The sequence below is a fragment of the Hemicordylus capensis genome, chromosome 6, assembly GCF_027244095.1.
Source record: "Hemicordylus capensis ecotype Gifberg chromosome 6, rHemCap1.1.pri, whole genome shotgun sequence".
NCBI lineage: Eukaryota > Metazoa > Chordata > Lepidosauria > Squamata > Cordylidae > Hemicordylus > Hemicordylus capensis.
The window spans coordinates 93477850-93500728 of record NC_069662.1 but is presented as its reverse complement, the minus strand read 5'-3'; the positions used below and the strand labels follow the sequence as shown (position 1 = coordinate 93500728).

The 22879-nt window shown below is 44.3% G+C and overlaps 1 protein-coding gene across 7 annotated transcripts in view; it reads left to right on the top strand.

Moving 5' to 3' along the window:
• ITGA9 (integrin subunit alpha 9) overlaps window positions 1–22879 on the top strand; it is a 391432-nt gene that overhangs the window by 69533 nt on the left and 299020 nt on the right. For 6 of the 7 annotated variants that reach the window (XR_008309811.1, XR_008309810.1, XM_053261579.1 and 3 more), the window contains 3 exons: window positions 10550–10617; window positions 15370–15499; window positions 18176–18261. Coding sequence is in view for 5 of the 7 variants with exons in the window: in XM_053261579.1 (XP_053117554.1) it covers window positions 10550–10617; window positions 15370–15499; window positions 18176–18261 (284 nt within the window). In the remaining 2 variants the exon portion in view is untranslated. Of the gene's footprint in view, window positions 1–4737; window positions 4835–10549; window positions 10618–15369; window positions 15500–18175; window positions 18262–22879 lie in introns of those variants that run through there. The other variant, XM_053261584.1, reaches the window with a different exon arrangement.

Here is a 22879-nt window from a genome sequence, read left to right as displayed (position 1 = left end):
GAAGGGCAAGGACAGGCAGTGGGAGTGCAAGTGCAGCTACCATGAATGTGGCTCTGTGCAATGTGGCCCTACTTAGGTCAAGGAGTTTGTGTCTTACATCTTACATGAGAAGTAAATGCCATGTTTATTTAGTGAATGGCCGGGACAAGGGGTCTCTGTTTTTTCAGTTTGCATACTGAAAGGCAGTTCCTGAGTTAGATTGTATCCCAAAGTGTTTTGAATAGGCTGAAGCTCCTTGTGGCTTCTAGGACATTTCCATTTCTGTTGTCCATCCAGGACTTATGCTTCATCTGAGGCACACCTGGCTCAGTCAGGGGAGACCTTCCTATTGAGCAAACCCTTTTATCTTACAGAGCCATCTGGTCTAGTTCAAGGCCAATCCTTTCTGTGGCACAGGATGTCTACTTCAGCTTAGGCCACTGAAAGGCATGGTCCTTGGCATGGACAACAGGAAAGCAGAGGGGTGGGTGGTAGGTGGGAAGTAGGCTATCTGTTAACATATTGTATTGAAAAATATGATATTTCACATCTTCATTTGTTTGCTGAGGGATGTGCTTGAGGCTAGCATTTTCTTTAAAAGTTGGATTAATTATGTTAGAGAGTGAAATTTGTTGGATCTTTTTCCTTTTTCCTGACAGTGCTGATCTCACAATTCTTTGGTTTACTCCAAAGCCAGAATTCATTCAGAGGCAGTGGAGAAGAGAGAGTTCTCAGAGTAAAATTTGAAAAAAAACACACCCCTGAATTAAACAAGATTTCACAGTTGGTGGCTAATGGTTAACCCTACAGTTGGTTAACTCTTCACCCTCCTATGTGCCAGCTGATTAAGCAAAAAAGGGGGAAAGGGCTAAATTTTGAGGGAGGGCTACATTTTGAGGGGGGGCGCTGTGAATGTCTGAAGTCAGCAACTGTTTATGTATTGGACCATTAATGAAGTGCTTTGCAGACTTAACAACTGTTTGGGGGAGAATTGTCTGTCTGGTTTTGGTTCCTTTTTTTTGGACCTATGACTCCAGCTCGTCTGTGATAAAATGAAAGGAACCATAAAATCCTCCCACTTTGACTATTGTGTTGGATTGTTTTTACTTTCTGTTGGCAAGATTGTTCTTCAGGGACAGAGATGGAGATCATACAATTTTTGTTTTTATTATGCATGCCAAATCTAGGGCAGTGGCAACTCAGGCAATTACATGTGCATAATTGTGCGTGCATGCATTTTTGGTATGCCCTGTGCCTTTTGAGCAAAACACTAAACCACCCCACTGACAAAATATCAGCCAGAAATTGCTATAAAAATAGAAATGTGAGGGCCCAAGATCTGTGAAGCAGCCAGTGGAAAATTGGCAGTTTTGGTGTAACACACCGTGCAATTTATTATGTTGCAAATTGGAATGAAAACTAGGGAGTCGCTAGGGGTGTGTGTGTGTGTGTGTGTGTGTGTGTGTGTGTGTGTGTGTCAATCGGCAAAAAGCATTGTTGCATGCCTTTGCTTTCAGTGAACTTTGTGACTTTCAGCTTTAAATGAAGTTAATTAGCTCCAACTGAAGAGATGGCTACGATCCATCGCTTGGAAGGAGTCATGGCTTAAACTGACTGGGATCCTCCCTTCCTATAATAATCCTTTTTAATGCACCCTCCAGAAAGAGACAAGGAAATTCTTGGCTGGGAGAGTGCTGCTAAAGAAGGAACAAATAGAAATTATAGGTAGGATAGAAACAGTGCAGAGTGCAATTAGTTACAAAACAGTGGTATAATACTACAGATACTCACTAACTATAAGTGTTTGAATTATTCTAATTTGTATGTACAATTCCCTTTGATAATAATCTAGAATTAACAGATTTTATGAGGTAGAGTCATAACAATATATATTTGTATGAAGTAGATTGTGAATCTGGAGTCATGTAGGGATGGTTAAGAACTTGGTCAATTCTCCTCATAGAGCAGCCTCACGAAGACATAATGAACAAACAAGCACATTTGCAGAGGCTTATATCCTCATTTACATTCTAGTGCTGCTTTACCATAGCCATTCACATGAACATTGTGACACACACTGAATCTACGACATTCACATGTCTTGCTGTTGAGAAGTGGTACCTATTACAGTGGAACTTTACTTCTTCCACAGGATTCTTCCACATGGAAGATTTCCCCGTGCCTGAACTGGAACATGTATTGGGAATCTGGGCCTGTAATGAAAGTCATGTAATCACTCCTCATGTAGCATATATGCAACATAAGGAATTGGAAGCATGAATGACGTGTGCTTCTGAAATTGCAACTTTTTGTGGATGTCTCCTTTTGGCTTTCAGGTCCTGCTCAATAAGTATTTAGGCACACAATTGGAAAATGGGGAAATGAGCATGAGAATTAAAAAAATTAGTGCATTGCAGTCAATGACAGGGTGATACTGGATGAGCAACCAAATAGGGGTGTGCATAAATGGTTTGCAGTGATCCAGTCTGCTGTGAACCAGGCCGGTTTGAGAGGCTTGACTGTGTACCAGCCTGCCTTTCAGGAAGGGGGTCTGATCTGTGATTGAACGGAACCTGGTACGAAGCAAACCGGTTCGGCGGCAAGAGGGGAGAGGGACAGGAGTGAGGGCGGCACTGGGGTGGTGGTGAGAAGAATATTTCAAAGTAAATGAGAAGGTCCTGGAGTACCTGGAAGCTTCCTGGAGTAGGAGTGCTCTCCTCAGCAGCCCTCACGGCGGCACAGTGCAGCTCCGGCACTCACTGGCCTCCGCGCATCTGAAGAGGCCATGTGACTGCTGGAGCTGTGCTGCTGCGCGGGCTGCTGGGGGGAGCACTGCTGCTCCAGGCAGTGTCCAGGTACTGCAGCTGGAAGCTGCCCTCCCACCAGCAGCCTGCGTGGCAGCAGTACAGCTTTGCTCCAGCCCTCACTGGCCTCCGCTCATGTGCAGAGACCAGTGAGTGCTGGAGCCATGCCACACTGCCAGGCTTCTGGGGAGGGAGGAGCACCACTGCTGCAGTCAGCTTCCAGGTACTAGTAAGGACCTTCTCATTTACTTCAAAAGATGCCTATTGCCATTGCGCCCCCCCCCGCCCTGACACTGTCCTCACTCCTCTTGTCGCTGAATCAGTTTGAGCTGGTTTGGTTGAACTGACCAGCCCAGCCGGTCAGTTTGATCGAACCAGTGCACGGAATTGTGGTTTGGTCTGAATGTGGTCCGTGCACACCCCTACAACCAACACCATCCAGAATGAACTGGCAAGTGATGGTGGCTTGGACAGAATACCACATTATTTGATTCCTCCCGCCCCAATGAAACCTCTTTCATTTAGTTCTCCAAAGGACATAGGAGTAGTCTTAAAACTTAAATAATGTTGCTTTCTCTCTCTCTGCTACTTTAAAGCTGCAATCCTAAACACACTGAGCTGGGTCTCACAACCAGTGAGACCTGGTTTGTGAAGCTAAGCAGGGAGAGCGGGCTAAGCCCGCTCTCCCTGCAGATGAGCATGGCGGGAGCCCTGGGCGGCCAGATTGGCTGCCCGCATGACTGCCGGCTCCATGATGGAGCTGGCGGGGGCTAGGGAATTCGGGGGCCACGCGGCCCTCAGAAGCTCCAATATGCCCTGCGCGAGCATGCAGGGCATACTGGGGAGACCCTCAAGTCGGGAAGCTGCTTTTCAGCCTCCTGCTGGGGGTCTACTCATGAGGAGCCGTGCTGTGGCTACTCATGATCCCCCAAAACTGGGTTTACAGAGCGCTCATGTTTGTGCTCGCTCTGCAAACCCAGTTTAAGGGGCGGGCTACTTGAATGGGTTACCCGCTCAAGAACCACCGGGCTCACAGCCGAGCCAGGTGGTTCTCACAATTGTAGAAAATCAGGCTAGCGGAGGCTAGCTCGATTTTCTACAATCGTGTGAATAGCCTCACTTTCTAGGGAGGAACTCTCTTTGGATTCAATGGGTTTTATCTCAGAGTAACTTTGCCTAGGATTGCATTGCTCAAGTGACTTTGGACATGAATTAACGGTGGAACAGACAGGAATGACAAGCCGCATGGGGAAGAACAGATTCCAAAGTTCTATTTTGGATTATACAGGAGCCAGACATTATATTGGACATGCATTCAGGTCTCCATACACATGTACATAGATTTGTGTAAATGATTATACATGCATTTAATTTAAAGGTGAAGTTAGGTACAGGACCCCTCAGATGCAGGGTACTGATAGAGTACTACTGTATGTGTGTTGAGCATGCTGTGTGAAGAGGACTAGCGATTTTTATTTGTTTGTTTATTTGTTTATTTATTTATTTATCTAAAACATTTCTGTACCACCCAAAACTTGCACCTCTGGGTGGTTTACAATTAAAATAATTAAAAACATTAAATCAATTAACAATTAAAATCATTTAAAGGATTAAAAACATTTAAAACCCAGTATTTGAAACTATAAATCTAATTAAAAGCCTGGGTGAATAAATGTGTCTTCAGTGCTTTTTTAAAAGTTGCCAGAGATGGGAAGGCTCTTATTTCAACAGGGAGCACATTCCAAAGTCCAGGGGCTGCAATGGAGAAGGCCTGTCCCTGAATAGATACCAGCTGAGTTGGCGGCAGCCGCAGGTGAACCTCTCCAGATGATCTCAGCAGGCGGTGGGGCTCATGGCGAAGAAGATGTTCTTTAAATACCCAGGGCCTAAGCTGTTTAGGGCCTTATAGGTAATAACCAGCACCTGATGTGAGATGTGAGGGGGCAGGAAAGTAAAAGGCACTATGGTTCCTGTTTCCTTGCACAGATGTCTTGTCTGGAACTTTGCTCCTCTAGAGCTGGAGTTCTGTTTTCATTGGGACTGTTACCAAGGTAAACTAGTGTAATTTTTACAGTGTGCATTGTTTTAATCATGTGTTTTAGTATGTACTAATATGTTCAGTAGACTACATCCCAGTGTGCAGTAGTATTAATTTATTTCAAAGATTTGGAGAGAGGATGACCTATGGTGGTCAGACACCTTCTATTTTCTCTTATGCAATTTACAAGCCAGCCCACTGGAAGAAGTGCTCATGTTTTGGAAGACTCATTGCCTAGGAAGACTGGATTATCTATTATCTACCTGTGACACTCGGGAAGTCAGTTGTTTATTAGTCATCCCCCGCCCCCCCGGACAGCCTCCCTGTTTCTTCATATAACAAATTCTCCCCATTGTCTTCTTCCCTTTCCCTTCCCCCCTCCTCTTCCCTGTGTTCCCTAGATTTGTGGAAAGGATTCTGCTCTTTTTAGTGGTGCAGAACCTTCAAGGGTTTTTTTAAGGCACTCTTCTCTGTAGTTTGATACACCTATATGATTTTCTCCATCCAGCTTTTAGTTGCTAGTGTGGCTTAACTGTTACTTGAATCCCTCTTCATTGGAACACCCTCCCCCCCGTGATTCGTTCAGCCTCCTCTTTGGTGTCTTTCAAGGCCCTTCTCAAGACCTACCTTTTTGCCAGGCTTTTGCCCTTCAGTTTTTAATTTTTTTAAAAAATTATCGCTATTGTTATTGTTAACTGCCTAGAGTCTTTGGAAGAGGCGGTATACAAGACATTTCTAATGAAATAAATAAATAAATAAATATTATGTATTAACACTCAGTGCTTTCTCGGCAAAGCTACCTGTCACAATGGCTGACAGTCAGACTAGGTTACTGATGAGTGGCCTCCTTAAAATTGAAGGGTAATCTGTATGTCAGCCTGTGTACGTTAAGGGATATTTTTGTTATGTATTTAACAGTGTGCCTGATATGGTTGGGCACTGCAACTCAAACCTGTCAGTTCTCTCTTTCTCTTGATGGTTGACTGAGGATAGTGCTCATCTACACTATCTCTGTTCCACTTTTGAGGCAGCCTCCCATTGAGTTTTACAGCAAAAAAGCTTCATGTGGTCTTAAACCACTCTGTGACACAAAATAAGGTCATTCTCACAATCAAAAAAGGGGCAGGGAGGGTGGGCGGTAGGAGGGATGGAAGGCAGGGACAGACCTACCTCCCCCTTCCCCGATGATCAGCGAGGACCTCTGATGTCCCTTTCAGTTCAGTGTGCCACTGTGTGCCCACATGATCTGTGCTGCATGGAGCAGAGTGGATCTCTGGAGGCCAGGACTCAGTTCCCCTGCCTGTAGGAAGCCCACAGTGCGCTGCATGATGAGTGTGGCGCATTGGGGGATTCCTCCAGGAGTTGGGCGCTCTAGGTACCCGATTCTGTGTATGCTCAGGCTGTGTGTAGACTGAGCATACACATGATCCTGTACCTGGGGTAAAGGGTGCGTTCACGCGGGTAAAAAACCTGGGTTTGCGGGGGAGGCAGTGCCAGGATCGGGCTCAGTCCCAGTGCTGCACATGAGCAGCCCTGCCCAGGTAGCCCTACCCAGGTAGGGCTGCTTGTGTGCACAGCCTCTATGTCTGTCAGTTTTGTAGGCCTGGGAGTAAAATCTTGAATTTAAGGAAATGCCTTGAATTTTCTTCCATTTATTTTATAGTGATATGGGGTAGGACCATAGCTCATGGGAGCACAAGCTTTGCCTGTAGAAGGTCCCAGGTTCAGTCCTTGGCATCTCCAAGAAGGGCAGGGAATGATGCTGTTGTATTCTGTCCAGTATCTTTTATGTTGTTTAGAAGTTTGTCCCACTGGGGATTCTGTAGAGAACCTTCTTATGTAGAGAGTGGAGTCAGAAAGGGGAAGGGAGGGGAAGGAGAAAATGGCGTTGTTTCTGAATGAACTCTTCGTTAAATCTATATAATATTACTTTGTGTTTGTGAGAGAAGCAGCTATAAATGGGATTCCTGTCTGAAACCCTGGAGAGCTCCTGCCAGTCAGGGTCTACAAAACTGACCTGGATAGGCCAAGGGACTGATAGTATAAGGCAGCTTCTTATGTACATATATATTCGTATAATCTTAATAAAGGCATTTTTAAAGTTGTCAAAAGTAGAAATAATTGCTGGCCAATCCAATATTTTTTTCTTTTGGTACTTTTAAAAAAACAGACATTTCTGTGGCGAGACTGGGGTTTATTATTAAGTTCTTGTGGTCTGTCAAACCATGAGAAATACGTTTGGTCCAAAAAGACAATCTGCAATGTGATTCCATGTGCATTCCTTGTAATTTATTAAAGGGTCAGTGGTTGGCTATTCCAGAGTGTTACCAGGCTACATGGTGGGTGTTTTCAAAAACTGAAGCACACTGTGTTTTCTCTGAAATCCCAGTTATCCTTGGGAACATGTTGCAAGAAGCAGGAAGTGGGAATATGTTGTAATGATAAGCTGAATTCTTTGCAAATGATTTGAATGTGAAGTGCAGCAACTGCAGAGACGTATCTAGGGAAAATAGCACCTAGAGCAAGCACTGAAATTGCGCCCCCTGTCCAAACATCTGACCCCCATCTTTCAGATAACTTTACCATAATATCAGCTGAAAAATACAAGTCAAGCTCGTTATGCTTTTAATATTTCAAAAACTGTTTAGCAGTGGATGTAGCCAGACCCAAAAATGCTGGAAAACTACAAATTTCAGTATGCTGGGGCTCATGAAATATCCAAATACTATGTGGAGGTGTATTTGTAAAACTAAACAGAAGTGCCTGTCTAATTCTCTACTATGCATTGAAGCATCACTATTACAAATAAATGGAGAACTTGACTTTTCCCAGATTCTCTGAAAATAATTAAAGGATATGCAAAGTAAACTGTGTCACTGCTTGGAATATATTCTAGTATTTCAGAAAGACAGTTAAAATGAGAGAAAGAGAGCAAGAAACTCCCAGTGGGCCTTAATACTAAGGATTTCACACTGATTCAAAGACAAACTCACCATTAATAGCCATATTCTTAAGACATCACATTTAACTCACTTATCACAAGAAGCAAAGTAAGAGCAAATGAATACAATCCTAGCTCATAAGCTTCAGCTCAGTATTCACAAGCCCTGATTCTCTGTACATAGTGCCAAACTGAATATGTATACAGTGACTTATATTATATTAATTTTTTACCTGTAGCCCCTTCAGGGGGCTTCCTAAAGGCCAGGGGGGTGTCTGCAAAGGTTTTCCCTCCCCCCACTGGCCTCTAGGGCCTCACAGGGACCATTTGAGCATGTGAAGTGGCCATTTAAAAAAAAAAATTAAAAATGGACACTGAAAACAAAATGGCTGCCACACATGCTTGAATGGCCTCTGCGAGGCCTGGCATGGCCTAGAGCCTCACAGAGGCCATTTGAGCATGCACGGTGGCCATTTAGTTTTTGCGGCCATAAAAAAATTTAATTTTAAAAAATGGTGCCCCCGTCAAGTGGCGCCCAGGGCAGGTGCCCTGCCTGCCCTACCCTAGATACGCCCCTGAGCAACTGCTAAGAAAAGGGATATACGGTAACACTCTGGTCCAGACTGAAGCCTTGAACATTCTGAGATTCTTAGGGCACATCCATATCTTTGAACATTTCCCTACTTCCCCATTGACCTGAATGGGATAATAGAGACATGTTAGAAGGAATGCCATTATCTACACTGTTTCACATTGGTTTTACTGGCTGATATTTTGACTAAATTATTGGATAGTGCTACTCAGGAATTACTCTGAAGGACTATTAACTTTCAATAGGACTTGCTTTAGTAAATTTGGTCAGGATCTCAGTCACTGTTTTCATTTTGCCCAAATAAACTCGGGAATGATAGGTTTGTGAGTGCCAGAATATATTTAAGGGTGGTTTGTTTGTTTTTTTGCTAGGTATTTCCCAGAAGTATGACTCCTAGGACTTCTCAGTTTGTAGCAATGACGTTTGAGCAAGTTAGAAATATGTTTTAGATTTGTAGTGTAGACATAGCTCGAGTTTCTGAAATTCTTTACAAGGCAAATTGAGATGAAATGTAATTTGTTATTATTTACAAACTTAAAGCTGCCACACATGATGCCTTAGAGGCTTCAGGTAGTTATGATCTGTTTATTTTGCTAGAAATAAGTTTTTTTGGATATTGGGCAGTTTTCCATTTTCTTGGATAAACTATGCTACACTGTAATGTAGTCCTACACTACAGGACAGGGATGATAAAGATGTAACTGATATGGCCTTGCTTACAGGTGGAGAATGGGCAACACGAGGCCCATACTGGAGTTCACAGCCCAGTCCAAAAGTATTTTTGAGCTCGGCTTTAGAAATGAGGTCTGGGAGAGTAGGGTAGAGTGCCCCATCAGCACTTCCTCTAGTGATGCTTCATCTCAGGAATTCCTTCTGGCCCCCATGTTCTCTCAGACTCTGAACTGCTCCTATTAATTCGTTACTGTTGCTAGCACCACCAATGTACCCCTAGGTTGCCAGAAGCTAAGGGGTATACTCGTGGGTCAAATGGGCCGTAACCCAAAGTTTGGCTTTAAAAAAGCCAAACTTGCCAACCACACTGGACTTTGTGGAGTAACAAGCAAAAAAGAAGTCATCTTACCCAAGGAGCTTACAATCTAAATTGCTGTCATGTAGGGATGTGCACGGAACCACAGAGGTGCGGTCTGTCACTGAGGGGAGTCTAGCTTTAAGGGCGGGGGGTAGTACTTACCCCTCCCGCCGCTCTTCCCCCTCCGACGCTGCACTTAAAAGCAAAGTTTTGGGGGCGGCAACGTTCCTCCCTGCTGCCCCTGGCCCTGTCGTTGCCTGGCAAAAGGGGAAGTTGCTGGCACGCATGCACCCGTTGCGGCATGCGTGGCCATTGCCGCTTTGCGCATTTGCACCGCACACAACATGTGATGTGTGCAGCGTGCATGCATGGCGGCCACACGCGCCGCAACGGGTGCATGTGTGCCGGCAACTTCTGCTTTGGCCAGGCAACGACGGGGCCAGGGGCAGCAGGGAGGAACGTTGCCGCCCCCAAAACTTTGCTTTTAAGTGCAGCGTCGGAGGGGGAAGAGCGGCGGGAGGGGTAAGTACTACCCCCCCGCCCTTAAAGCTAGACTCCCCCTCCCCACCAGACCGCTGGACCAGCCAGGTTCCGAACTGGTTTGGAGGCCTCTTACATGGCCTCTGGACCGGTTCGTGCACATCCCTACTGTTGTGGGGAAGAAAACACAGGAAAGGGGAAAACAAGTATGGAAGAGTGAGGGCCAAGAAGTAAATGTAGTTATATGAACATTTGGACCCTTCATTTTGGGACCAAAGCATTCAGCTTTCTGCTTTAATTAGGTTGTTGCAAATAAATCATCAACTCCCACTCACTTAGTCAGCCTTTTCATTATCTAATTACTGTGGCCCTATCTTAACCTGACAGAACTCATTTACCCCCTCAGATATAGTTATGGGGAATTGCATCTGTTTACACTGCTGCTGTTCTCCACAGCTTGGCTTTGACAACGTTCATGTATTGTGGCAAGAGAGCATGAATTTCTGAGGTTTGCTAAATTCCAGAGATTTCCCAACTTTGGTTCTGCAGTGGGCCTCCTGCTACTCGGCACTTAGCAGCCAATGTGGAATGAAGCTGAAGGGACTGGGCAACTGTGAACCACCAACATCTGGCAGGGACTGACATGACTGTGTTCTCCCCTCCCTTAATTTCTTCTCCCTGCTAGAGTATAAGAAGAAATACGGTGAAGAGCATGGCTCGTGTCAAGCTGGAATAGCAGGCTTCTTCACAGAGGTGAGTAGTGGGGCCTCGGTGAGTGTTCAAGGCTTCTCTGTCGTACAGTGCAGAAGAGACTGTTAAGAAAGACGCCTGCCTCTAGCTTTTTAACTCAAGTGCACCAATACCCCAGCTTTTACATTGCCGTTTTATCCTGCAGGTTTGCATATGCTGCTGTGGAGGAATTCAGTCTGACTTATTACATGTATAGTGCTTCCTACACCCTTGAACTGCAGCACTTGTCTGAGTGGATATTGTACATGTGAACTCACTGGCAGTGTGTTCAGATAGCAGCATCTCTCAGTGCTGCTTTCGTGTTGTGTTGTGGTGCTAAGCCAGAAATGGGGGGGGGGGACACCTACAAAGGAAGAGCCACAATACTGCATTGACTTTCGTGTAACAGCCTTTCATTTAGAGTCTGAGGCAGGGGTGTAGCAAACTTGGAATAGGCTCTAGAACAAGTTAAGATGCCACCCCAGCCTTCCTCTCATTCCCCATCTTTAATAATATGCAATAGTCAGGAACTGTGGACCTTCTCATAAGAAATCTTGCCAATATTGGTGGCAAGAAAATACAAGCCAAGTACATTTGGCCTGAACCAGATTGAAACAAATAAACAAAAAAACCCAAAGCCCACAACGACATCCCACGGGTCCCTCCCATGTTTTGGAGTCTCGTGGCCAAGGCTCTATAGCATATCTCTGGCCTGTCCCCACCCCCACCCCTCCTTCCTCCTTTCCTTGTGACTGGCTGGCTTGATGCTTGGGCCAACCCTCTCTTAGCCTGACTGGCAGGCTCACAGCATAACCCTGGCCTGGCACTCCTCTCCTCAGCCTGACAGGCTCAGCATCTGGGAAATGATGGCTGATGCTCAGCAACAGCATTTCCCTGACTGTTGAGCCTGTCAGTCAGACTGAGGAAGGGGGTGGACCAAGTCCGAGCATCTAGCCAATCAGTAACAAAGAGAGACAGGAGGAGGTACACTGCCTGATCCTCTTTCTCCCTCCTTTCCCTGTAAGGTAAGGTTAGTGAATGGCCCAAGCTGCTCAATCAGTGGGCTCTATGGCTGAGTGGGGATGTAAACCTGAGTACCCCGAGCAGTATTTTTAACTCTGTGCACCCAATAATGCTGTATGCATTTATTTTGTACTTGGGAATTGATAGGACTGTGTGCCTGCTGCAATTCCAGTCCGGAATCACTCTGTGCAAGCTTGGATTTTTCAACATCTTGAAAAGTCTCAACTCCATTTCCCCTCATAGGAAATATCTGACACTGTTCCGCACTCCACAGCGCTGACTGCCATGGATGAGGATTAGAGAAAAGTTTAATGTGGTGATGATATGCCATGACTTTCATTACTGCACATTATAAAGGCGAGGAGAGGAAAGAAGCTAGATACAGAGCCACTATTTTTGGTGACAGCTGTGTGTGTTTGGCAATGTCTTTCTGCGTTGGGCAAATCTGAAACTGAAAAGAACATACAAAGAGATTAATTTTTAAGGCATGTTTACATTGGCCCAAAGGGTGCAATCACTCTGGTTCATATCAACAAAATGGGTACCACATTGTACAAAACAACCCAGTGCGATCTTTCCGGGTTAATCTGGTCTGGGTGGCAACTTTTGAGACAATGTGTTTGATCATAGGAGCCTTGTCAGCAGCAGCTGTTTCCTGGCTTGTCTGCAATATCAAGCTTGTTTCATTTCCCAAGCTCTGAACTCCCTTTGCCTGCTCCTCATTCAAAAGGTGGCTTTGAACTTTTAGTGCCCTGGCCTAGAGCTTCAGCCATTTCAGAATAAGCAGGAAATGTAGATAAATGGGTTCTGGGTCAAATAGACAAGCACCTAATGTGCATGCTCTCAGCTCTGCTAATGCATGCTGTTTTCTGCTTGGCTATCCCTAAGGGATAGCCATCCACAGAAATAATACCTATTTACTACAGATGTATATATGTAACTGGCTGCAGTAGCATTTGTTCATATGATTGGAGCAGTCATGTTCAAATGGATGAGGCCTAGTTCATTGGTCTGGTGGAGAAGAGAGAGGACATTCAAGTGTCTTTGTTTGCTGCTGTGCCTTTGTAGGTCACTGTATGACCTGCCTGAGATAGTTACTTCTCAACCCAGCCCCCATGTGGATCACTAGGCTAAATTTTAGCAGTCCCAGGTAGCTTTGATCCACCCTTCTCCATGCCAGTAGTGGAATATCTGGCTGATACGTCAGCTGTACTCATACCTGGAGTTAAATGATCTTAAAACAGTGGTACATATGCTGGTTACTTCCAGGCTTGACTGCTGCAATGCATTCTACGTGGGTCTGCCTTTGTACATAGTCCAGAAACTATAATTGGTAAAGAATGCGGCAGCCAGACTGGTCTTTGGGACAACCAGAAGGGACCGTATAACACCAATTTTAAAAGAATTGCACTGGCTGCCGATATATTTCCAAGCAAATACAAAATGTTGGTTATTATCTATAAAGCTCTCAAAGGCTTGGGTCAAGGGTATTGAGCGCCTTCTTCGTAATGAACTCTGGTGCCTATTGAGATCACCTGGAGCGGTCCGGTTACAGTTGCCATTGGCTCATTTGGTGGCAACTCGGGACTGGGCCTTTTCTGTGGCTGCCCTGTGACTTTGGAATGTGCTCCCTGTCAAAATAAGAGCGACTCCATCTCTGTTTGCTTTTAGGAAGACCCTCAAGACACACCTATTATCTCAGGCTTTTAACTGAAATTAATTTTAAACTGTTTAATTTTTTTTAACTCCATGAAGTTGTTTGTAACTTTTTTATTCTGTGAAATGGTTTTAATTGTTTTTACTCTATTTTGTGTACACCACCTAGAGATAAACACATATCAGGTGGTATATACAAATATGACAGACAAACGAACATCATGGTGAACCATGCAGCTGGCTTATGAAACCCTGTCACAACTATTTTCTGAGGGAGAAGTGAAGGCTGCTGCCAAGAAGGTGTGAGCTCAGGGTTTGTCTCATTGAGGCTTGAGAGGACATTATTGCTGACAATCATGCTGTTCCGATTGCATGCAGTACAGGAGGCCACATGCACCATGCTTTTGGTTGGTGGACAACATGGAGCAAAGTTGTTTTTTTGTGCCTCAGTCTTTGTGTGCACATTGCATACCTGCAGTGTTTCTGTATGTAAGAGAGCCTTGACAGCCTTGCTCTTGCTGTGCAATTACGGCCACTTTTTGCTCATGAACTAGTTGCTCGTGGAGGGAGAGTTGATAGGAACATAGGAAGTTGCTTTCTACCGAGTCAGACCATTGGTCCATCTAGCTAAGTATTGTCTACACAGTCTGGCAACGACTTCTCCAAGGTTACAGGCAGGAGTCTCTCTCAGCCCTATCTTGGAGATGCCAGGGAGGGAACTTGGAACCTTCTGCATGCAAGCATGCAGATGCTCTTCCCAGAGCAGCCCCATCGCCTAAGGGGAAGATCTTACAATGCTCACACATGTAGACTCCCATTCAAATGCAACCAGGGTGGACCCTGCTTAACAAAGGGGACAATTGGTGTTTGCTACCCCAAACCAGCTCTCCACTTGTCTGGCATCAAGTGGTTTTTCACAGAAAAACCATTTGGCATAGGATCAAATGTGTGAACATGATTTGGCTTTGATCAGTCAACACTGAGGGTGAACAGCCCCATGCCCTGTTCATTCATAAGCTTTAAACATATTGTGAGTACAAATGACCCTCTGTCCACTTTTGTTTGTCCACTTTTCTTTGAACCATCTGTTCTGAGGTGAGTTGTGCCAGGTGTTGCCAGGATTGATTAGCCTTTATAGGAACATAAGCAGCTGTCATACACTGCGTAGGATGATCGATCCAGCTAGCTCAGTATTGTCTACACTGACTGGCAGCAGCTCTCCAGGGTTTCAAGTGGTGGTCTTTCTGTTTCCTATCTGGATATACCAAGGACCGAACCTGGGACCTTCTGAATGCAAAGCAAGTGCTCTGCCATTGAGCTATAGTCCCTGTTGTCTTGGTTAATATCAAATCTTCAGGAAATAACCGCTTTCTGAGGTCCAACATGGGGAATTAAAAATAAATAAATATAACCCCAATGCTTTTCATTACATAGACATTTTAGACCCAAAGATAGCAAAGTTGGTGATGATGTCCAGAGGGGCACTTAGGTAATTTTGGAGCCTGGACCTAAAGGCCTTTGGAGGGCCCCCTCCCCTGCAAATTAAGCATCATCATGCTCTGCGGGATGACCACACCATGTGGGGCAGACTAAAGAGGATTTGGGCCCCCCCCCCAGGGGGTGTGGAGGCCCTGGACTTCAACCCTGAAGTCCAGGGTTAAGAGCACCTCTGAGATGTTATTGCAACTGTATTTGGATGGAAAATTAAATCAAAACTGTTCTTCTCCCCTCTTCTGCTTAATAGAATGTTAATTTTTAAACAGTTTCCTTTTATTCCAGTTTTTTCAATTGGCTATTTGTAATGTCTAAATAATAGATCCATTTATGCGTTTACATCTAACAAACATACTAAAAAGTACACCTTATGTGCTAAGTTCTACACAATATATTCCATGTTCTTAAAGTAGTTAATTTTAAATTTGATGAAGAAACAATTATACATATATGCCAGTTTCTCCCCAGTTTTCAGTTTTCTCCTTCATGGCTTCAATATTTCTGGAATTCTTCGCTCTCTAGTTGTAGCCTTGCCCGAACAACCATAGGCACTTATGTTCTTGCATTTAGACATTCAGACTGATGAGACTCTTCTTTTGGTAGGAGTTGGTCATCATGGGAGCTCCTGGGTCTTACTACTGGACAGGAACTATCAAAGTACTGAACCTCACTGACAATACCTATTTCAAACTGAATAACGATGTTGTGATAGCCAAGCGGTACACATATCTAGGTAAGTGATGTGGATTTCCTCATTTTTGCTAGTCTCAAATTCAGACAATAGTTGAGGTTCTCTTACACACAATTATGCACGGGGTGTGTGTGTGTAATACAAAGATGTCTAATTACTCTAGGCCAGTGGTTTCCAACCTGGGGTCCTCCAGATGTTGCTGAACTACAACTCCCAGCATCCTCATCCATAATAAATTGTATCTTCGGATGCTGGGAGTTGTAGTTCAGCAACATCTGGAGGACCCCCAGATAGGAACTACTGCTCCAGGCCCAGTGATCTAACAGGGGTGCCCAACTGCTAGCTGTTGTTCAGCTACAGTTCGCATAATCCCTGGTTACTGTGGCTGGAGACTATGGGAATCGAAGTCCAATAGCAACTGGAGGGCTGGAGTTGGGCACTCCAGGTCCAACTTCTGATAAGATTTCATAGACTCTCATGGTTCTTCAGACCACAGTTTGAAAACCACAGTGGATTTCAAACTGTGTTGGAGAGTTCTGAGAGTTCACGAAAACTTATCAGAGTTTTCTCAATGACAATATCAGTAATAGTGGACAAGCTTCCTTGAATGATAGTTGCTTACTACTACTGATCTTCCCCTGGAGTGTTGAGTATGCCCTGGGATGCACTCTCAATTGATATGGTGTGATGATAAGACCAAGTGGACCTGGCAAATATGCTATGTGAATAGGGATTGTGCCCAGAAAAGCATCCCAGAGTCATCTGCCAGCTGACGAGATTTCATGTCAGATGCTCAGGAATGCCTGAGCAGACAAGACATTAGCCCTATTCAGACATTATGTGGTACAAGTATATAGATATAAATATAGAACATGTATACACATACATGTTCTCATGTGACTGACTATACCTATGTTCATTATAAAAGTGAAACTGGGTACAGGCCCCCTGATAAAAATAGAAAGTATAGTACTGTACCTGTGTTCAACATAACAAGTAAATGACTGTACCTGTGTACATATTAGTACCTGTGTACACTGTACACTCATTGTACAAGTGTTTAGGATAACATGTAAATGGGGCTAATGTGGAAAGGGCTTTTGAAGGTAGGAAGTTTGCAAACTACTGGCCTAAACAATAGATTGGGATTCAAGAACTTGTACGTTATACTCACAGACGTGATCACTGATGTTGTCTAGTCCTAATTAGATGTAACCTGAGAGGTAGACTTAAACTCTGAAAGTTATGGCTTTCTTTTCCTATATCCTGGGGATTATAATTCTTTTACTGGGGGTAGATCTGTCAGGAAAATGTCAGCACTCTCAGAAAACTATGCATTACAGTGTCCTTTGTGGGAAGCCATGATAGTTCAAAATTCTTTTCTGTTTGTAAGTAGTCTCTATCTTAATTTTTATCAGCAGTTGAAGTAGACATAAAGTGTTTGAAAGTGAAAGTGAATTAATCATTTCGATAAAGAAGCTTTTTTAAAAAAATCAGTGATTTATTTTTCATAAGAAAATCTGCCAGGGTAAGACAGAGATGAAGACATTGTTGTTCATTAATAATTTTTAGAAACTTGGGTTTAGCAATGCATTGGATGTCAGAAGAGAAATACAGTACATTTAATAGCTTATGTCTGATCCCTAGTGACTAGTTGCTCTGATTATGAAAGGATTGACTGACCTCCGCTTTCCTGAATTGTTTGGTGTGTTAAGTCAAAGCAATGCTTTTAAAAATCTGAGACTGACCTCTTGTTTTATTCAGCCTACAGTCCTTGATGATTTTTTTTCCTAAATCACTTAGTGGAAGTCACTTGAGAATAGTTAAATGAGAGGTGGGTGTAAAGGCAGAGAGGTTTCCCCTTTTCCCTAGACCTGAAGTACAGTGTTTAGTAGGCAGATAAAAGGCCTATAATTCACAGTATGAGGGTAAATTAGAAAACAGCCTTACAAGGAAAATAAGCCAATCTTTTCCCAGTGCAGACTCTTCTGGTTTCATAATATATCATTTTTAGTGTAGCTAAAGAGGACCAAATTATTGAGCTGTCTTTCAAATGTTTCTCTTTTGATATATGCTTGTATTTTTCTTTGATATGTGTTTTTAAAAAAAATTCTTACCCAAGCAGATGTCTTGTTAAAACACATTTACTTTATTTCTTCCCTGCCCCCAGCCTTTCCCCTGTTATCTCTTCATTTAGCTTGACATAGCAGTCCCAAGTGGAGGAATACTGTTCTGTTTGGTGTACATGGAGACTATCACCCACAGATATGAAAGATAGTTGCTTCTAGATGAATCAATCTGGTTTTTATTATTTGTGTGTGTGTGTTTTTTTCTGTTTTAGTGCTTCCCTTCTTTGCTCATGCATCTGGACTTTCTCACGGCTTTCTTACTAGGCCCCTTTCTAGCTTAAGCTATTGCCCTTGTCACCCACAAGACTTCCGTCCACACCGTCACCATTGTTTTGGGAAAAAATAATCAGTTGCTTGTTGTCATTTTCGACCTTGAATTGAGTGCTAGCAAGTTGCTATTCTGGAGAAGCAGGCCTCCTGTGGCTTCTTTGCATAATGCTAATATGTTTAAACTCTAGGAGGGGGAGAAAAATGCTTGCCGTCATCCAGATGGCTGACCTGATCCTTAGACCTATTTCCTTTTCTAAATTAATTTGTCATTTTTTTCCTCCTGCACCCCTGATCATCTACCCAACTACGCCCTGTTCAGGATATGCAGTGACAGCAGGTCATTTCTCTCAGCTGACGACCACAGACATTGTAGGAGGAGCACCCCAGGATGGAGGCATCGGAAAGGTGTGGCTCTTAATCTGACTTGCTTACTGATGTGGCAGCGTTCAGCTAGTTGGCTCAGTACCTGGAAAACAGATGTTGTGCTGCAGGCTAATTTGAGCAGTAGCAAAGAAAAGGGTTTATTGACATTATGATATATATTTATGTAACACTGCTTAAAATGTGTAAAGCTTTTTTTTGATAATGTTTCTTGCTTGGTTTAGCAACAGCCTAGTAGTATAATACTGAACTTCTTTCATTAATACTGTGTTGAGTCAATTGTCCATCTCGGTACTGCCTACTCAAATTACCAGTAGCTTTAATATAACATAAGAACAGCCCTGCTGGATCAGGCCCAAGGACTATCTAGTCCAGCATCATGTTTCATACAGTGGCCCACCAGATGCCTCTGGGGAGCCCACAGGCAAGAGGTATGTGCATGCCCTCTCTCCTGCTGTTGCTCTCCTGCAACTGGTATTGAGAGGCATTGTGCCTCTGAGGCTGGAGGTGACCCACAGCCACTAGACCAATAGCCATTGATAGACCTGTCATCCATGAATTTGTCTAAGCCCCTTTTAAAGCCATCCAAGCTGGTGACCATCACCACATCCTATGGCAAAAAATTCCATAGATTAATTATGTGCTGTGTGAAAAAGTGCTTCCTCTTGTCGGTCCTAACTTTCCTGACCTTCAGTTTCATGGGATGACCCCTGGTTCTAGTGCTGTGTGTGAGACAGAAAGATTTCTCTCTGTCCACCCTCTCAACACCATGCATAATTTTATAGACCTCAATCTTGTCTCCCTTTAGTTGCCTCTTTTCCAAGGTAAAGATCCCCAGATGCTGTAGCTTAGCCTCATAAGGAAGGTGCTCTAGGCCCCTGTTCATCTTGGTTGCCCTCTTCTGCACCTTTTCTAGTTCTACAATATCCTAAGATATTGTAGAACTAGAAGCAGAACCAAAGCTGTACACAGTACTCCAGATGTGGCCGCACCATAGATTTGTATAAGGGCATTATAATATTAACATTTTTATTTTCAATCCCCTTTCTAATGACTCCTAGCATGGAATTAAACTTTTTCACAGCTGCTGTGCACTGAGTTGACACTTTCAATGAGCTGTCCACCACGACCTCAAGATCTCTCTCCTGGTCAGTCACCGACAGCTCAGTTCCCATCAGCATATATGTGAAGTTGGGGGTTTTTTTGCCCCGATATGCATCACTTTACACCTGCTTACATTGAACTGCATTTGCCATTTCGTCACCCACTCCCCCAGTTTGGAGAGATCTTTTTGCAGCTCCTCACAATCTGTTGTGGATTTCACTACGCTAAATAGTTTAGTGTCATCTTCAAATTTGGCCACTTCTCTTCTTACCCCAACTTCTAGATCATTTATGAATAAGTTAAAGAGCACTGGTCCCAGTACCAATCCTTGGGGAACCCCACTTCCTACTTCCCTCCATTGTGAAAACTGTCCATTTATTCCTACCCTGTTTCCTGTCCTTCAACCAGTTACGATCTACACATGAACCTGTCCCTTTATTCCATGACTGCTAAGTTTCCTCAAGAGCCTTTGGTGGGGGACTTTGTCAAAAGCTTTTTGGAGGTTCAAGTATACTATGACAACTGAATCACCTTTATCCATATGCCTGTTGACTTGACCTTGCAGCAGCCGTGCTGGTTCGCCTTCAGCAAGGCCTTTACTTCTATATGTTTAACAGTTTTGTCCTTAAGTATGCTTTCCATCAATTTACCCGGCACCGAAGTTGAGCTGACCAGCCTGTAATTTCCCGGATCCCCCCGGATCCCTTTTTGAAAATCAGAGTTACATTGGCTACTTTCCAGTCCTCTGGTACAGAGTTTGATTGTAGGGACAAGTTACATATTTCTGCTAGGAAAGCAGCAATTTCACATTTGAGTTGTTTCAGAAGCCTTGGATGGATGCCATCTGGCCCTGTCGATTTGTTAATTTTTAGTTTTTCAAGACAATTTACATCTTCCCTTGTCACCTCAAATTGGCCCAGTTCTTCAGCCACTAAACCTGAAAAGCTCAATTCCGCAGAGGGTATGTGGTCAGTATCCTCCACCATGAAGACCAATGCAAAGAACTCATTCAGTTTCTCTGCAATCTCATTATCCTCCTTAATAAGCCCTTTCACGCTTTCATCATCTAAGGGGTCTACTTCCCTGGCAGGTATTCTGCTTCTGATAAATTTAAAGAAGTTTTTCTTATTCCCCTTGACACTTCTAGCCATATGCTCCTCATACTCTCTTTTTGTATCCCACATTGTCTCCTTGCACTTCCTTTGCATTTGGGCAGGACTTCCATTTTCTGAAGGAAGTCTTCTTCCCTTTTATAGCTTCCCTGATTCTTCTTGTTAGCCATGCTGGCATCCTCCTGAACTTAGTGGTACCTTTCTTCCTTGTTGGTATACATTCCAACCGAGCTGCTAGTATTGTGGTTTTAAATAAGCTCCATGCTTTCTGAAGTGATTTGACCCTCCTGACTTTCCCTTTCAACTTCCTTCTTACCAGTCCCCTCATTTTTGAGAAGTTTCCTCTTCATTTTTGAGAAGTTTCCTCTTTCCTCTTCAGCTGTGTTAGACTACCTTGACAATTTTCCACTTGCATATATGCTGAATTGAGTCACACTGTGGTCACTGCTACCCTGTGGTTCTGCAAATCTGACATCTTGCATCAGGTCCTGGGCACCACTCAGGATTAAGTCCGAGGTCGCCATCCCTTGGTTGGTTCTACGACTAACTGTTCTAAGGCATAGTCATTTAGCATGCCTAGAAATTTGGACGCTCTTTCATTATCTCAATGTGAATTTACCCAGTCTATGTGTGGGTAGTTGAAGTCACCCATTATTACTGCCCTGTCTCTCCCGAATCTCAAGACAGTGTTTTCCCCACAGACAATAATATTTTATTTAGCAAATTTATTGACCTCTTGACTTCCTTAGACTTAAGGTAGTTTACATACATTAAAACAACTAAGACGACAAGAGAAGGAGGGGGGAGGGGGGAAAAGAACCCCGCCACACACATTAAAAACTAAAAGCCTGGCAAAATAGATAGGTTTTCAAGTTCTTCTTAAAGCACAGAAGGGAGGGGGCATTATGAATCTCAGGAGGCAGTGTGTTTCATAAGGAGGGAGCTGCAACCGAGAAGGCCCTCCCCTGGGCCCAGAACTCTGAGAAGGTCCACCTGATCTCACAGGGTGGGTCGAAGTTGGATGGGAGAGGCAATCCTGAAGGTACACAGGCACCAAACCCTGAAGGGTTTTATAGGTGATAACCAGCACCTTGAATTGGACCCGGAAGCAAACTGGCAGCCAATGCAGTGACCTCAGCAAAGGTAACATGATCATATTTTCTGTTGCCCATAAGTAGCCAGGTTGTGGCATTTTGGGCCAGTTGAAGCTTCCGAGTCGTCTTCAAAGGCAACCCCAGGTAGAGTGCATTGCTGTAGTCCAACTGAGAGGTGACGAGGGCATGAGTTACGGTTGCCAGGGCTCGCCATTCGAGGTAAGGCCACAGTTGGCGCACCAGACGAAGCTGGGCAAAGGATCCCCTGGCCATGGCTTCCACCTGCTGTTCCAGTGAGTGGAGCCAGAGAGTAGCTACTTTGCTTGTCTGCATCATTGATTTGCAGACCCAAATGGAGGTTCTACTCATGTGGCACTAATGGGGTAGGAGCTTGGCTGCCCTCCTAACCACCCCCTAATGGTAATATGAATGAGCCTATAGTCTCAGTAATTTCTACCCCTGCAAAGAAGGTTGCTGATATAACTCCGTATTGAAGATGGGGCTGAAGGAGAGAGAGAATGGCTTGCTTCAGGCCACTTAGTAACTTCATGGCTCTGGTGAGAAATGAGCTGGAAGCTTCCCAGTTTGCAGCTCTTAACTCTTAGCCATTAGCACACTGACTTTAATGGAGATGGTCTGCAACTCAATGGTAGAGCCTCTGCTTTGCATGCGGAAGGTCCCAAGTTCAAGCCAGGTACGATTGAGAAAAGCTGCTTGCAAGAACCCTGGAGAGCCACTGTCATTTGACTTAAGTTGGACTGAGCTGGATGGCCCAATAGCCTGACTGATGACGCAGCTTCCAATGATGATGATGATGATGATGTTGTTAAAACTTTATTTGTTAGCCGCCCTATAACAAATTGTTCTATGGGCAGCTCACGGCAGAGGATTAAAACATACAATAAAAACATATAACACATTGAGCCTATCCCCATGATCACTAGAAAGTAGGCTAAGGGAGCCTAGTCCGCTTTCTAGTGATCGTTGGAACCACCGGGCTCGTGGGAGAGCCTGGTGGTTCCACAGCAGCTAGCCTGCCTAATTCCCCTTCCCCTTAAACGTGGTCAACAGAGCGAGCACTCCATTAACTTTGTTTTTTTTTAATCATGTGCCAACATGATGCACAGCGACACATGAGTAGAACCCCGACTGGGAGGCAACAACAAGCCTTCTGGCCTCGGGGGTCCCCCCAGAATGCCCCACACACTCGCGTGGGACTTCTGGGGGCTGACTGGGCCCAAATCCCCACAGCCCCCACCAGCTCCATGACGGAGCCAGTAGTCGTGTGGGCAGCCGATCCGGATGCCCAGGGCTGCACGACTGATCGTCTGC